Source organism: Trachemys scripta, chromosome 18 (assembly GCF_013100865.1).
Source record: "Trachemys scripta elegans isolate TJP31775 chromosome 18, CAS_Tse_1.0, whole genome shotgun sequence".
In the NCBI taxonomy this organism is placed as follows: domain Eukaryota; kingdom Metazoa; phylum Chordata; order Testudines; family Emydidae; genus Trachemys; species Trachemys scripta.
The window spans coordinates 6,590,684-6,608,978 of record NC_048315.1 but is presented as its reverse complement, the minus strand read 5'-3'; the positions used below and the strand labels follow the sequence as shown (position 1 = coordinate 6,608,978).

Sequence of the window (18,295 nt, the reverse complement as noted above, 5' to 3'; positions counted from 1 at the left end):
ATTTCATGTTATTTTTTATTATTATTATTATTATTTTTAACTTAAATGCCTCCCATGATCTATTTTTTTTTTAACTGGGTGCCCAATTTAAAAACCACTTTTTACAATGGTTAAGCATTTATCCTCTGAAAACACAGTCTCTCTTGAAGGAGTCTCAAGTTAAGCACCCAAAAATTGGGCACCAAAATCACCAGTAACCTCTGAAGATGCAGGCCCCGATATTTGTAGTCCTCGGTCATTAATTCTGAGTTATCTACTTTTTGTGGCTTTAATCCTTAGCACTGTTTCATATCTGCTATTTATTTTGTGCAATTTACAGTACGTCGTCATTGTATTGTTTTTTGTAATTGAAAATAATGAACACAGTAAAAGATTTTGCACAATATGTACAACATCTGAAATATCAGTGTCTCCTAAATAACAGTCAGATGGATAAAGAATTTTACATCTTGGTTCTCCAAATACAAAATACTAATCATTCAGGTCAACAGGAATCTTTCCATTGACTTTAATGGGTGTTGAATCAGGTCTTAAAGGAGTTGGGCTACCAAATTAACAATGTTGTTAATGATGAAACAGACAGGAATTTATTTTCTATATACAAGGAAAACACAATATAGCAACAGCCTTGAATGAAAATATAGATGCAAAATTTCTGGGCACAGCAACTATACAACCACGCTGTATATTTTTAACCTTTTTGTGTAAGTATACACTTCATAAATGTTTGGTGATTCTAGCCTTATACGCCAAGATACACATCTATTACACATTGAGATTTAATACAATAGGTTGGTAGCCTAGGTCAAATAGCATGTATATATATTTTTCAAGTATGAGACACTTATATCTGGAGACCCCATTAGACTAGAGCCTGTACAAATATATAATAAGTGGTAGTACCTGCTCCAAAGAGTTTTTGGTATCAGAGTCCCAAAGTGTGTGTTCTCAGTTCATTATGTTCGATACTAACCTAAATTACTACGGTCATCTAAATTCTTAGGTGGGGAATACATTTAAAGCATGGTAAGGATAAAAAAGGATAGTCATTGTTTTTGCACAAAGTTATAGTACATTGATAGTTTATAGCTCTAAATTCTTTTTGTCTTAATGTTTTTTATTTCTTTGGCTAATTTTAAAGATGAACACTTTTTAGATCTGTAAAATACTTTAAAAGGCAAGTTATTTTTAACAGCAGTTCAACAACTACAATCAGAGCCATGTTAAAAATGTCAAGTGCATATCAAATTACAGCCTTCGTAGAGTACAAACTACTCACAGCTGATATGAGCTTAATAAGTCAAGGCCCTTGCCACCTTTTATCTATTTTTCAAAGTTTGAAGTTTGAAACTTATTCACATTAATGCACAGAAAAAACCTAAGACCATATTCATACAGTTTTGTATCTGCTTCTTAAATATTGTATACAAGTACACTAATGTTATGGAATATTTCAAAACATCTCTAAAAATCAATTAATTTTTACCCACCTAAAGGTACAATTCTCTCTGGTTCACAACAACAGAAGCATACCATATTCCCAACATTTTAACTAATGATCGTCTTGTGTTACTGTTCACCATAATATTCTTCAAGTAAAACCCAGCTCTCATCCACATAAACAGCTCTTCGTCTCCAAATAGCTGGGCTGCTACCCAAACAGCGGATGACTGAACAAAAGTATTTTTGTACAAACGCAGTTGTTTGTCACTTTCAAATTAACAGAAGATTCTAGGGCCTCCGGCAGAGAGAGCAGCTTAAAGTGACATACAATGACCCAGCCGCTAAGAGGATAACAAGGTGGTGAGATGAAGATTAAACCACGTTAGGGGTTTTTCAGATTGGCCTAAAGCTTGCTAAAATATCCTTTCCTTTTCATTATCAAGCAAAACAAGATGTAGATGCAAGGGAATATATTTCCTGTTTTATTCAGATTCTTACGCTGTGCCAGTCATCTTAATATCCAAGCACCTATGTTGTAGATCCTCTTAACATTGATATGCACTTGGAATAGAAATGCTCTAACTTGATGACAAACATGTCCTGACTAAGAATTTCAGGCATCTCATTTTCCTTTCCTGTTACAGGCCCATATTCTAATATATCTTTGCATAAAAGTGTACAGGATTTTAAACCCACTCTTTCCAGAAACAGTGCCCTTCACCAAACATTGTTTCAAACATATGCTCTCTTTTACCACTCATTTGTGTTTCAGTCAGAGGGTTAGCTCTGTGGTTTATCTAAGGCTTCTCTTGTAGACGAGCTAAATTAACCAAATTTTTGGGCAGAGAGGATTGCTGAGACATTTCACAGGGTCAAGAGAGGATCTCTGTAATCACTCACTGGAAACTAGTGACTTTCAACATCAGACTTGTCGGAAAATACTTCCACAGACTCACCTGCTCCTATTTGTTCAGATATCACATGCAGCAGTACATGCAACAATGACTCTCTAAATCAGGATAGTTGCTGTACATTCTCATTTGAATTTCAGTCATCCAAACAGTTTTGCTTATGCATAGTGACAATGATCCGGTGGAGTGCAGCACTTCACTTGAACTTAAGCACATGCTCAAGTGCATTGCTGAAGAGAGATGGGATTATTCATGAGTTTAAATTTCGGCATGTGCGTAATGCATTATTGAACTAGCTGACTGGATTACCTCAGAATTTTTTCCTGCTCCTGAGTCAATATATTTATATATAAATATTCCGAACATACTGAGGTCTCATCAATCATGTACTGTAAACCCATACCAAACAAACAATAACCACACCGTACATTTATTGAGACATCTTGAAAACCCCCCAACAGACTTAAAAAGATCTAAGCGCATTTACAGGGATAACTCATCCTCTAAAAAAAGAGTAACCATTGCCATTCTGCATAGCCACAGTAAATCAGAAGCACCTAGTGCACTTGTAGGTGCTACCAAAAAAAAAAAAAAAGAGAGTAAAGGAACAAGTATAGGAGGAAAAGTAGAAAACAATTTATTTAACTGTAACTAAAGAATTATAGGCATTCATAATCCATGTACCAACACAGAAGGCTAAAACACTGGAGTAAAAAGCAAAGCGGTATTAAATGGCATACTGTTATATTAATAGTGAGTTGACCAGTATAGAAGGCGTTAGAACTTCAGTGATAAGGCCCTATACTGAGAACAGCTAACGAAAGTTTCCCTTTAGACCAAGTGGTAGGTGCCTATGCTTTTGGAGCAGGAGCATCTCTGTTCTAACCCTGCTGCCAGAGTAAAGTACTGAACTGCCTAGGTGTGTCGCCTAGTGAAGTCTCATGTGGCGAAGAATGCCACATGAAATACTGTATTTGGTTCTTGGGAGTGCCATACAATGTTAGAAACTTCATTTGCAATGATTAATTATTTGCAGTGATTTGAGGGGTATTACATTCTCTTCCCACTGAGCACTTGGCCAGCATCTGAATTTTCTTCTGTTTGGAGTGCAGAATAAGTTATTATATACTTCCTGATTCTTAACACTGCTTTGTAGACTGTGGAATGTAAACAGTGTTTTAAATATAAAACCATACATTATTAAAGAGAGATATGCAATAATGTTAAACAAAGAAATGCCAATTAAGAGACCTGTTGACACTGCAGCTAAGCTCCACTCCTGATTTATGGTGTCGCTAGAACTCCTTGACAGGATTAGAGCCTTGCTTATATGCTTATTACTCTTACATTCAGTATTCAATAAAATCATGTTAAAAATCAAGAGGTATGGAATACACAGTCTTATACTCCACAACTGAGAGACATTTAAAGTTTGTTCACTAGGAGGAGAGTGTTATATTCCTCAAACCACTGCACACACACACACACACACACACCCCTAAAAGTTTCTCTCTTCTTATCCCAAAACATCTTTTAAACCCTATAAAATTAAATCACAAAATTACTCTGGTAGCTTTCGACTGAAATAATTACCATTGTAGAATATTTATGATTTAGGTGAAATGGAACAAAATTTGATTAAAAATGGCAAGTGTGTGCAACTTACCGTGACTTCAAAATTTCATTTATAATTGTGCTGAGAAATGTAATTAAACTCATCTGCATTCAAACATAAATGTTATTTACAAGTGAAAAATTGTAATTCTTTTTATGTTTCCTTGATATCGTGGCTCATTAAACAAATCTAAATGGAGTCACTGATGCTTTACAATAAACATTTGCTGTGTGTTTCTAAATCAATGTTAATAACTTCCACTATTTTTATCACAGCAATTTTTCATGTCCATGCCACATTATTCAAGAAGTTTAATGGAAAATAAGAGGGGAGAACGTTTGGAGCCTGTTTAAAAAATGTACCTGCAGAGGGCATCCTATGAAATAACAGCTGGGTGTTCGCATCCAGGAAATAGGCAAACCTTGGTTAGAAAGTTTCACTGATTACATTACAACAGAATTGAAAATAAGCAACTTTGCATTATACTTGGCTAACAGAATTTACTTTTGTTTTTTAAATATCCTTTCAGTGACTTGTCCACTCCAAAGGCAAATATCCAAGCAAAAAGCACCAAAGTCGGTCTCCACTCACAGGAAAAAGCAGTACTCATTTTATGAGGGCAACTGTATTAAGAACACATGGTTAAAATAATCTCTGCTAAAGAATAATGAAGTTGAGTTACACTCTGTGCATATCAGAACAAAGAATATTCATGCTCTGATACAATCATCTCCAAACTAGTCAACCCATTTATATTTTCATTCCTGCTGAATTTGTATTGTGTAAATCACACAATGACATTTCTTTTTGACCTTTGGGACCACTAGGGAAATCATCAACAGCATCATAGAAAAGAAATAGTGCACAACAGTCAGCGGCAGAATAGTTTACCTTTTTCTGGTTGTCATCAGTATGTTCTAGTCAATTTTCCACATTCCAATATTTGATGGGATATTTACAGCCCTGGAACTTTTTCTTTTTCTCATCCTCATTTGCTATACTTACTAGGTAAATAATTGACAAAATTTGTATTTCAATTTTATCCTGAAACTACAACCTATTCTTAGTAATTATGTGGGTTTACTAGATTAAATTAACTACAGCTTAACTTCTTTGCTACGCAGCTGTGTATTCCACAGTTTGAGTCAATTTTATATGGTCAAAGCCATATATAGGATTTTAAGCTACAAGATTCATAGCTCAAATCCTACATGTGGCTGAATCACCTAGTGTACTTTTTAAATACATGTTTTTTTTGTTTGTTGTTTTTTTGGTTTCTTTTAATCCTAACGAAGGAAATACTATTTCTTATTCTTGCTGAAACACCCAGTAAAGTTTCTAAATTTCACAACAAATAAATATTTGATGATGCTTCAAAATCCTGCTACCTTTCCCAGTGGAACTTGTAGCTACAGCTAACAGCACAAGCTACTATGGTATAGTCAACACAGCTTGAAAATTCCTAAAGAAAATTGAAGTCAAGGCTCAAGTTTCTCCCAGGACACTTTCTGCAACGCTCCTCTGTTAATATAAAAAAACCTTTGGCAGTGAAACAAACAGATTAAAATTTTACCAGTGTTAACTCTTCTGTTTTTAATAGGCAGAGAACAAGCTGGTTTTAAGATTAACACTTTCAGTCAAGACAATTACCATATCAAAGCACCATCAATTAAATCTAGCAAAAAAATGTCAACATTTTTGAGTAGAGGGTTGCTGTTGGGATTTTTTGGGGGGTGGGGAGGGAATATCTGCAAAGGCGGAACTGGTAAACCGGAATTGAGATTGTGTAGCTGAACACCTAAGACATCTGAAAGGTATCACTCGAACGTGAAGGGGACAAGAATCATTAAATGGAAAACAGAGTCTATTTCACTTCCTCCAGAAGTACAACCAACCAAACCAGACATTACCGCGTTGAAATATTAATATAACCTCACCCTAGTATGATAAACCTTCACAATCAAAGGAGTTCAACAGCCTATAAATAGAGATACTTGTGACATAGGGGATTTGATAGAGGCCAAAGTAATTGTTAAAAGTTGCGATTTTGATAGACAATGGTGAGTACACACACACACACACACACCCAAAAGAACTTTAGTACAACCAAATGCAAGATGAGCTTATCTAGACAAATTTTTTTAAAGAGTCAGCCTAGTTATGCTACGTATCCTATTAATTTGACTTAGTCTGCTCTTTTCTCTCTCTCTACTGTTCACCTTTTTAATTACAGTACTTGTGTATTAGACTTTTTTTTTTTTTTTTTTTTTTTTTTAGGAATTTCACATAGTTATCAGAAAAGTGAAAATTATTCAGCTTCAATGATAAGGAGGTGAAGGGAGCCTAAAACAAGGAATCTGGGGGAATGGTATAGAGCCAGTCCTACTTGGGGCCCTGCTTAAAGGGCATGCACAAAGGAAACCTCCTCTATTAAGTTTCTTGTGCAAGGCTGCAGTCCAAAACACAAGGGAAACAGTTGAAAACCAAAGGCAAAAACTAAGCTGGAGGGGGTGAAATATTGAAAACTGATAATCTGGGAACATTAAATAAATTGCATTTAATATTAAAAAAATAAATAAAAGGGGTACGCTACTGGTTTATTATACTTTTTTTCATATTTAACTAAAAATCTCTATGCGCAATTAAAGCAGCTGCAGAAAAAAGCATTACCCACCTGTAACTGTTTAGATTAAATTAACTACAGCTTAACTTCTTTGCTACGCAGCTGTGTATTCCACAGTTTGAGTCAATTTTATATGGTCAAAGCCATATATAGGATTTTAAGCTACAAGATTCATAGCTCAAATCCTACATGTGGCTGAATCACTGTAACTGTTATTCTTTGAGATGTGATGCAGGTGTGTGCCACAAGGAAAAGCAGTTTTCTGACATAAAGAGGAGAAAGAAGAAGCTGGCAGAGGCTCAAAGGGAAGCCCCATAAGAGCTGCTAAGACAATATTAAGGTTCCACAAAGGAATCAGCTCTTTAACCAGGAGGTGGAAACAAGTGATTCCTTTCATGTACCTCGCTGCCACAGGATTTGAAAACGCTGACTTCCTGTGAATGGGAAGGTAGCAGCCATACGCCTCAGGAGATCCTGATACATTTTAAAGTCCTCAGGCACCAAAGGAGAGGAAGATTTCAGCACAGTAGAGCTGTCCAGGGAGGATGAGGAGGCCGTTTGTTGCGCCAGCAATAGGTCCTGTTCTTGCACCACAGGATGTGGTTGGAAAAGCCCTGGAGGTTCCTGGGGGAACGGGCTTAGGGTCACTTGCAGCTGAGATGGTTAGGGAGTGGGAGCCACCATCAGGACCGGTAATCTTGCTCTGGAACAGGTCAAGGAATGGGACTTCTTGGAATCCTTGTGATGCTCCTTGGTTCCTGGAGGCCACTAGGCATACGGATAAGGCATTGGGAGACAACAGACACCTGGCCAAGAGCCCTTGGTCTGACGGTAGGACAGATGCCTATACTCAATACCAGTGGGATCCAAGGGCAATCTCTGGCGCCCATCTGATGATGAAGGGGAAGATGACCCTGACATGGATCTTGAAGAATCCCAGAGACTCTCTAGTGACAATGGGGGAGCCAACCCCAATGGGGCAAACAGACTCCTCTGACGCCCAATACAGGGAAGGTACTGGTGCTGAAGAGGAATGGGGGCTTGGCACTGGCAGTACCAAATGAGACACTCTCCCACCCAGTACTGGGAAAGGCACCAGTACTGAGGCTAAGGGGAGTACCAAACTCGATGAAGGAATCTGCTGCCAAGACAACGACGGTGCCAAAGGATGCACCAATGTAGAGGGGGCTAGAATTCACCTCAACTCCACCATTTCAGGCCCAAACAGTGCGAGCTGTGGTGCTAACAATCCCTGTGATGCAGCCAGAAGGTGCCAAGGGCACAACGGAGGGTGAGGCAGTAGACGCTATGGCACCAGGGAACTCTGGAACCAGTAGAGAGTCTAGTACTGAGATGCAACACAGGTCTAATGCTGCTTGATATGCTGCTAGCATTGAAACAGCCAGTGCTAGTACCGATGATTTCGGCACCAACCTGAACAGATGCCCTATGGCTGGAACCAGACTTAGTGGCACAGGGGAGCAGTTAGATGGACATCCTCCATTCCATGTGCCAGAGAAAGAATGGTGCCAGTCAGCACTCCTCTTAGAAAATGAGTAGGAGCCTCCCTGAGCCCTGGAATGGTCCCGATTCATTTTATGTGAGCTCTTCCTCACTGTACCAGAAGAGAGAACGACCCCTCTTCCTCCTGGGGGAAATGCCAGAGCCTGAGCATGGAGTGACATCACTTGCCAGATCCAAAGGTGACTGCCAATCAGATGAGGTCCTCGATGATAAAGTGGGCCTCATGACCTGCTCCAGCAGGTGCTGCTTCAGCCGCAAGTCCCTCGTCACCTGAGTTCTCTCTGTGAACGACCAGCAGATGGATACCACTCTCTGATGTGTTCTTTGCTGAGATACCGCAAGCACCACATGCGGGGATCACTGTTAGGGCTGGCCACCCTACACAACGGACAAGCTTGAACCCTGGTGAGGGCATCACACAGGACAGCCAACTACTCTAACTAATATTATACTAAATAAAAAATGTAACCTAAGGTGCTACTAACAACTACCTACAAGGAAATGTTTCTCAGAAACTGAGACTGAAAGCTGGGACTCTAGCCATGGGCAGTGAGAAGGAACCAAGGAGCTTGGACTGGCACCACCCTTATGTGGCAGGAAAGGGGCAAGGGCCACAGGGCACGAGCGCTGCCCGGCAGGTACTCATAAGCAGAGTTCTCCATCTCCACTGTCCTGGGCATGCACACAGCTAAGTATAAATACAAAGCTGCATCTACTCGAGAAAGGACTCTAGTTTGCTGCTCTGGTGATACAGAATCCCAGACCCTTACTGCAGGATGTAGTTCCAGCTTCCTCAGACTACATAGAGCATTGGTTACCATTCATGCAGCCATACATTCTACTGGAAGAAGTGCAAGTGCCAGAGTTCGCAAATCTGGTGGCTGGTATTTAGTTTAAGGGAAGTGGACATAACTTGGATTTTTAAAGAGCCTGTGACTGGGTTGACTTCTCACTCACAAATTGCCAAAAGTGGCTACCTTCCACACATCTTTACTTAATGCAGTTTACAATCTCCACCAGCACATTCCATGTTGCTCATAATTTTCACAAGACCTAGTATAAACAAACTACTTGGCTTCTTCAAGATGCAAGGATAAATACACAAAAACACAGTATGAGCAGCTTCATTCCATTTTATTTTTTAATAGGGAACACTGATCCTGAAGAACCAATGAAATTACTTATGCCCTCACATGACCATAGTATCTGAACACCTCACAAACACTAACATATCCTATGAACACCCTTTGATATAGAACAAGTATGATCCTCAAAGCCCCTCCCCTACCTTGGTCTGCAGCATGTCCTGAAAGTGAAACCATCTGGGCAATGTCGAAGTCAGAATAGGTGTTTGGGGGGGGGGGGGGGAATATTGAGACGTTTTCTTTGGATATTGGGGGGACAGTAGATTTTGATTTGGTTGAGAGAGGTAGTACGATTCAATGGATAGGGCACCGGATTGGGACTCAAGAGATCTATTCAGCTCTACCACTGCTGACATGTCATGTGACCTTAGCTAAGTCATTTCTACTATGTGCCTTTGTTTCCTCTCCCACCCTTTGTGTATCTTTCCTGTTCAGACTATAAACTCTTGGCGGCTTCTGGAACCCCAATCTCAGCTGAGATCTCTAGTCATTAACACAATGTAAATGTTTGTATTACACGTTGGTGCCTCGCAGTTGTATGTATTTGAGGAGAAAACATGCCATTGGATAATCAACAACAATCAAAGCTATGTGCTGATGCCAAGGGCACCTAGAGCTCAGAATAGGAGCTTTTATGGGAGTTATTTAAATTTAAGTAAACAGACTATACATAATTTTACAGTTTAGATACTGAGGCACAGAGATTAAATAACTTGCTCAAGGTCACACACGAAGTCTGTGGCAGAACAGCAAAATGAACCAGATGTGGTTAAGACATTTGGGAGCAGCCTGACCAAAGATTATCCTTCCTGTCCTAAATGATACTTAAGTCCTTTGAAAACTTTACACGAGGATTATTTATCTACCACTTAAATGTTGCTCCAGAGGTAGCTGTAATACATGCAGTTTTTAAAAGTAGAAGAATAAATTCAATTGAAACGAAGAGAAATTTTGGGTAAGCATAATGTAAACGAATTAGGCTTTGATTTGACATCCGATCTAAAAAACAGCACCTCACATAATCAAAATGGCCCTAGTATTACTTCAGGATGGACTCGGAGAAAGAGTTCCATCTACATTTCTTTGGAGATCTTTCCTATATGCAAGTACAGACCGGGTTTCACTCTATTTATAGTGATAGATATAAACTAAAGCTAAAACACTGTTCACTGCACCAAGAAATGCAAACATTAAGAGATACCAGTGACATTTATAAAATATTATTTATAGATCTACGCTGATATTTGTGATTCTTGGTGCACATAAAAGGGAATCAAATTAATAAGACTTTTTGTTTAAGTTCATTAGAAAAAGGAAGCTACACGGAAAATATATTTTCCATTTGGCACATTGCAACATTTAAAAAAACATACTTAGTTGACATCCATTAAAACAAGTCTTGTAACCTCAGTACTGTTTCCCCTAAAAAACAATTTATTTTTTTTAGCTTGGGCAACAAATAACCTTCCTCAACAGTGCAACTGTATGTAGCTTAACTTAACAGAGCAGTAGCGATTTGTTGAATGACCACAAAAAGAGGCAAAAGTTAAGTGTTATGAACTCAGGTTAGCAAAAGCCAGATCTATAAGAAAGATACCCATTTACACAGCAAAAAAAAGCCAATTACTTACAGTGTGTGACTCCGGCCAGAGTTTGATAGAAGGTAGGGGTGTCACTATCATCAGTGAGTGTAACATACACTCCTCCAGATAGCAGCCAACGAGAGAACGTGAAAGCATCTTTGTTCTGCAATAACCAATTCTTAAACTTTTCATAGTTTACCTTTTCACCCTACAATAAAAGGAAGGAAAACTGAGTAAGTCACTCTCCTCTTCTCCTGGAACAATAGTAAACATGAAATATCAAGCTGTATGAATGAATGCTAAAACAAGTACTGAAACAATGTCCATGGGACCATGTCAATTCTTCCACGTTGCCCTGAAATCTACCACTAGACTGAGAAAGTAAGAGCCCTGGGTTCCATTCCAACTCTGCTACTGACTCAGTGCGGCCTTGGTAAAGTCACTTAAACACATTTCTCTCAGTGTAATAAGGATACTACTTTCCTACCACTCACAAGGTTGATTTTTTTTAAATCAACTTTAATGTATTTTTATGGTAGCTGATAAAACCCTAAGCACCCCAGATAATAGATTCTATAGAGCACAAAATATGTCCTGTTACATCCATGCAGTGAAAGTGTCTGAAGCCCTTTATTAGTAGAAAACTGACAAATACTAATAGGACCACTTAAGTTTATGGGTGTCACTATAACCAGCACATTAGATTTATGCAACACCTATTGACCCCATTGATTCCAAAATATTTTGCAATATATGTATAAATCAATATATAAGTCACACCCAATGAAGATTTCATCCATCACTGAAGTGCAACCACGTTAGAGTGAAACACAGCAGCTGGGTAATATAAAGTATCAACACTACAAATAGTTTAGGGCACAAAATGAAGAAAAATACTGTCACTGAAATTGCAAGGAAGACTGAGGTAGACAGAATGTCACTATCCAAGCTGGAATCTGGTTAGGACCCCTAGGTTGACACCACCAAGAGTTCCTTGGAATCCTTAATGACCACAAGCAGGCCAGGTCTTGGGTTCCTTATCTAAAAGGCTAAAAAATATTAAAGACTAAAAAATACCTAAATGGTTTCTCTGCTATTATGATAAAGTAAATTATTTTAAACTAGTTCATTACTAAAAATAGTTTATTACAAGAAATAGTGAGAAAGGAGATTTAGCTGTAAACAGTTTCTGTGGGCTGCACGCTATCGATAATGTTTTTAAGCAGGTACGTTTTTCTGTCTGTTATGACTCTTAGTTAGCTTTGCAGCATATAAATTCTAAACATGCTGCTGTTTAAAGCACATCTGTTCATTAGACTGCCACTCATATACTCAGGGTATCTACCACCAAATTCTCATCTGTCAATCCAGGCCCTTCATGAGTGTATACTTTATTTTTATATATATTTACAGCACTGGCAAAAGTATCTGCCAAGGAAGACAAAGTTACCAGGTGAGTTTTAGGATTTTTTAGACTTGGCGTTTAAAAGACAAATACATCTTCTATTCCAACCTCCTGCACATCACAGGACATTAAATTTCAGTTATACCCAATAACGTGTGTTTAACTGAAGCATATCTTCCAGAAAGGCATCCAGTTTTGATCTGAAGACATCAAGAGACAGCGAATCCACCACTTCCTTCGATAGTTTGTCCCAATGGTTAATCACCCTGATTGTTAAAAATGTATGCCTAATTTCTGATCTACGTTTCTCAGGTTTAAAATTCCAGCCACTGGTTCTTGTTATATCTTTTTCTGATAGATTACAGAGTCCTTTAGTACCTGGTATTTTCTCCCCATAAAGGTAATACAATGTAATCAAGACACTTCTCAATCTTTTCTGATGAATTAATCAGATAGAGCTCTTAGTGTCTTTCAGTGTAATACATTTTCTCGAGCCCTCAAATCATTTTTGGGATCCTTTTCTACACCCCTCCTGTATTACACATGCAGTACAAAGTCAATTAAGCTAAAACCAATTAAGGCCACTTAATGCTAAATAAGGATGTTCAGCGTGGGGTTTAATGCAGTTTAATTAATCCACTTCAAATTCACACCTTTAGTTAATTTGAATTAATTTTCCTGGGTGTCCCCATGTAGACACGCTTGCTGTGTCAAACAAATTGAACTGACGTGACAAAGGAAGTGAAAAGAAATTTTAGAAAAGTGAAAGATCCCTTTAAGAATACCTGCATGTTTTTAAAACAAATGCTATTTGAAATTGCTACACACTGTACTATTGTTTCAACACAGAACTGTGCAAAAAATTCAAGTTTTCCTGTATCCTTTCTGTAGTTCAGAGGTAATAAGAAAATATTTCATATGCATTATGTAGATTTCCCTCAGCTATATTCTAGGAGACTAGTAAAACAGAGTCTGGCTACCTCAATTTTCCCTTTATGTGTAATTCCCAACTGTGCCTAGAAAAAATGCACATACTGAAACAGAATGAAGTGGAAATGAAACAAGACTATATTCTAGAATTAAATATGTCGACTTAATATCTCTCAAGTTAGTTTTTAACACACCTCACTAGATGAAGGACCAAGTTGTGTAAGAGTTACACCCTGTGCAATGTTAGTGATGTCAGTAGAATTCTATTTTATATTTTCCCCTCTCAAACAACAGAATAAGTGGAGAAAAGTTTGTAAATCCAAATAGTAACATTTTGGTAGAATTGACATTTTTAAATACTGTTTTGTACATCTGAAACTATACATCCTTTCTGAGCTCTCATTTCAATGTTTTTCAATCTATGATAAATCATGTGCAGTAGTTAGTCTATGACACTCTCTACAACTATCTTTAGCATAACAGGTCCTTTGCTTTTCAAGAGGTTTTATTATATTCAAACTACAGAATTCACTGATTGGCATCAAGAGGGACAAATTAGTCTTTCACTTCTGGGCATCAGGTGATCAGTTTTTTCTCACCTCTGCTAGGAAAGGCAGTCACAACAGAGAACATAGATTTAGCACAATGGATGATTTCTCCATGCAGCTTATTTTAAATGGGTTTGTCATTAAATCCTTGGGCATTATGCTGAAATTTTACTCCTAAAAGTCTGAACTTCACCTGACAACTTGTATGAACATCATAGTTAAACATGTAGCTTTATGGATAGTCTGCTAATACAATGTTTTCTTCAAAAGTTATTTAAATAGTAGTAAGGTTTTTTCCTGAATTTTTAATAGACCTATAAAACATCATGCCTGTTTGAAAAAAAAAAAAAAAAAAAAAAAAAAAAAGAGGCAGATTTTTCCCAGTCTTCTCCCCATCCCCACTCCCACCAGACACACACTGCAAATCCGTATTACACAAAGCACAGTTTAAGATGCAAACACAATACTCTTTGGAAAGTGAACATACTAGTTGGTTATATAGCATAGCTTTGCAGAAAACAAAACATGACGGTCTGCTCAAGTGTGTATTTAGAATAAAATACATGAATATGACTTGGCTCGAATCAAAGACGGTCAGTTTTTCTATAATATCAATAGAACGATTTGATAACACTTAATACAGGAAAACTCTACTACCGGTAGCTTTCCTAACAGCATTAGGAAAAGAGATAAGATTAACTTTCGTTATATAACTCTTTCCCACAGAAGAAATGAAGATGGTCTCTCCTTGGTGCTTTACCAAGTGTTAGGTCAGTCAAAAAACCTCAAAAACAGACTCCAACGTGAAGCTGCAGAACTGGAATTAATTTGCAAACTAGATACCATCAGATTAGGCCTGAATAAAGACTGGGAGTGGTTGGGTCATTACAAAACCTAAACTTAATTTCCCCAATACTAATTTCTCCCTACTGTTACTCACACCTTCTTGTCAACTGTCTGTAATGGGCCTCTCTCTTACTACTTCAAAAGTTATTTTTCCTCCTTTGGTATCCTGCTATTAATTGATTTCTCTCGTTAGACTGACCTAACACTTGGTAAAGAAACCCCCATCCTTTCATGTATTGATACCTGCTCCTGTATACATCTGATGAAGTGGGTTCTAGCCCACAAAAGCTTATGCCCAAATAAATTTATTAGTCTCTAAGGTGCCACAAGGACTCCTCATTTTTTATCCTCAAAAGAGTAAATCCATTTGCCTTACAATGGGAAGGAAGATCCACAGCAGAAACATAAAACTTTCTTACTATCCAAAGTATGGTACCAAACTGACCTAGTCTGATTAACAGACCAGTAAATTCAGTTGAGAAGGTTATGATGTACTTTTTCTATTTCAAAAGAAGATCAATATAAGTCATTTTTGTAAGACTGGAAAGCTGTATCAAGTCAGATAGATTCTTCTCCTTCTGAAATATTTTCATAAAGTATTCTGGACACTATTAAATTAATTTTAGCATATACTTCATCATACGATATAGATGGACAATTTATAAGTAGTGAATACCAGATTGGTCTTTGCAGTGTACATATAATGTGTGGCTTCTGCCAAGAATGAAGAACTTATGAATTAAATATAAAGTAAACATAATATCATTGCCAGATCAGTTGAGGGACACTCAGTCCACAACTACAGTTTCCTTCCAGGACTCCAAAAGCATTCTCTTTAATAAAGTCAGACAGCCGTAAGACAGTCTTCTCTCATCGGATAAAATACAAATCAGTTTTCAGTGAAATGTGAAAAGTTGACTAAGCTTCACTAGTCTGAAGTCTTCTGATTCTGAACACATGACAGCAATGCAACTAAATCAAAAAAAACGATGACGAAGGTTACCAGACAGAGAAATATAGATTAATATTTTGCTCTACAGATGCCCATTTTGTGAGAATCTCAGTTTGCTTTGCAAAGATTAAGCCTTTCAAACCACTTGAATGGTGGATATATGTTGTACCCATTTTAATGTTGGGTAAAAAGAGGTATCGAAAGATTAAAGAACTTGTCTAAGGTCATGCAAGAAGTCAGTGGCTGAACTGGGAATGACCACAGTGATAATTCCCGGTTCCCTATTTTAAGGAATGTTTAAGGAAGGAGGTTATTGCAACTTAATCTTGATCTAGTAAGACACTGGCTTTCTGTTAGAATCCAGATGTTATGCTCTATAAAGTTTCTACGCCACAAACATAAGACTTCCCTGATATTTGTTAAAAGTGCACAGGGCTCCCACCAGCAAGCAAAAGACCTTGTGTGACTCAGTAGGTACTTCATTTCCTTGTCTGGATATAGAGGGCAGGAATGAATTTTTCAAGCAACGAAGGAGAAGCAAATACACCTCTATCCTGATATAACGCTGTCCTCGGGAGCCAAAAAATCTTACCACGTTATAGGTGAAACCGCGTTATATCAAATTTGCTTTGATCCGCCGGAGTGCGCAGCCCCGCCGCTCCCCGGAGCGCTGCTTTACCGCGTTATATCCGAATTCGTGTTATATCGGGTCGCATTATATTGGGGTAGAGGTGTACTAAGAAAGCAGGATTTTCATCTGTCTAGGTATATGTCACATCAGCCAGTCAAAGAGAAGAGTGCATTTCCCCTCCAAGCAGTTTTGGAAAAATAAAAAGGATTCTATCTCCGGATTCTTCATCAGCAAACTATCTCACTATGTAGACGGAGTTACAGAATTCTTTGCTGGACCTAAACTCTGAGGACTCAGAATTGCATCTTTGTTCAGTAGTTTTTTCTGGCTGGGTTTTGAATTAATAGTGCTTAGATATATTTGTACTGACCTTTCTAACAGCATAATTTCACAGAATTTCTTTTTTGTTGTCAAATGCTCAATCTCCCTCATTAGGGCTAAAGTTCAGATACTCCCATCTTCTCTCTGTGGGAAAGTTTAACCTATTTTTCACATGCTCTACCTGGCAAACGATCTCTACTCTCTACCTCACAAAGCCAACAGGAGCTCTGCATGGATGGATCTCAGCTTCTTGAGATGAGGGCAAAATCCAGGCACTCAATAGGGCACCTTTTGACCAATAGGAGAAATGCTTAAAAGATTCTTAAGGGAGCACGAATCGCCACAAGACATGGGTGGAATATAATCAGAGTAATCCACAGCTTCTGTAAAAAACAGGATCAGCTGAAACAGGGTAAGGGAGTGGGAAATAGGCAGAGGTCTGACCCATAAGCCCATATCTTAGAGCATAGGCAACTCCTAGTTCTAACCCTAACCCTGAACTGACTTCCTAAGAATTATAAGGATGAAAAGTACTATAAGAGCACAGTACTACTTTCAGTAAAGGGGTGTGGTAAGAAAAACAGAAATCTAATCAAAAGTGCACTGTTGAACTGTTTAAAAAAAAGGAAGAAAGGATTTTTATAATATAACAACTGCTGTGGTGATTGCTGGATGACTTGTCAGCTAAACATCTTCTGCTGTACTGTCTATGCCATTTCTTGAATTAAAAAATCAAAAACGTGTTTGGGAAAAAAATCTGACTAAATTTTAAATTTTTATTTTTTCAAGGTTGCTTTTTCAATTGTTTGCTCATTTCTGCAGCTAGCATAGAAAGGTTTGTAAAGGAAGAAGGCACACCTAGCAATGGGACTTAGAAAGCTTCGTAAAGACAATTGAAATCAATTTGCTTTTGGAAAGGCACCTTTTAATGGACGGTGATGCTTTGAAAAGTAGAGAGCTTTCCATCAACTTTCAAACAGAATTAACTGTTTTGATTTACACTGTATCAGAAACAAAAGGCAAAACACATTAAAACCTAATTCCTACATATGAAAGAAAATGTGTTGCTTGACTTTCTCCCACTGATTTTAATGAAAAGAAGTTTAATTTGCTGTATTCTTGAACATAAGGGTTATATGTTTTATCAAACTGGAGTGTAAAAGGCAACACATTTTAGTGTACTACATTAAAAAAAACTTTTACAAATTTTAAATGGCTATATCAGTGAGTTTAGTGTTAATATATGTAATCTAAATGTAAAACATATGAGATTTATAAGGTAATACAGTTAGTAACCTACATCAGAATTACCTGCTGTTTATTTCCACCTTCATATATAAATCTACAAATACTAGAAATTTCTCTTGCATATAAGCCAAACAAACTCAAACAACTTTTTTTTTTTTAATGACTTCACATCACCTCTTGAAAAAACTGGAGAGATGTTACCTAATCCAGTAATTCAATAGGATATCGTATAATAATGCTGGGAATTTAATTTTCTTTTGATGCAAACCCAATTTTGCTCTAAAACCAAATGTTAGTGATGATATACTCCACTATTATTTTAAATAAAAATCTTATTTTTCCCATAATAGTCCAGTGGTCAGCCACCAGATGAAGATCAATACCTTGCATTCTTTTCAGATGCGATCACTCTATTTAGGGCAATGAGTGTGCTAACTGGACCACTTTCTGAGTCAGTGATGCAACAGACAAATCTTTATACTAAAGTCTTGAATTCTCCAATTAACCAACATGGTTGTTCTTAGTACCCTATTTCCTTCTCGGAGACTATCTGAAACCACGCTAAAACCA

General features: G+C 37.6%; 1 protein-coding gene across 5 annotated transcripts in view; it reads right to left on the bottom strand.

Annotated features, from left to right (window-relative positions):
• The window catches only part of USP32 (ubiquitin specific peptidase 32), a 119,942-nt gene that overhangs the window by 76,319 nt on the left and 25,328 nt on the right, over positions 1-18,295 (bottom strand). For 4 of the 5 annotated variants that reach the window (XM_034752196.1, XM_034752197.1, XM_034752199.1 and 1 more), the window contains exon 4: positions 10,893-11,052. In XM_034752196.1, the coding sequence (XP_034608087.1) occupies positions 10,893-11,052 (160 nt within the window). Of the gene's footprint in view, positions 1-1,490; positions 1,666-10,892; positions 11,053-18,295 lie in introns of those variants that run through there. The other variant, XM_034752200.1, reaches the window with a different exon arrangement.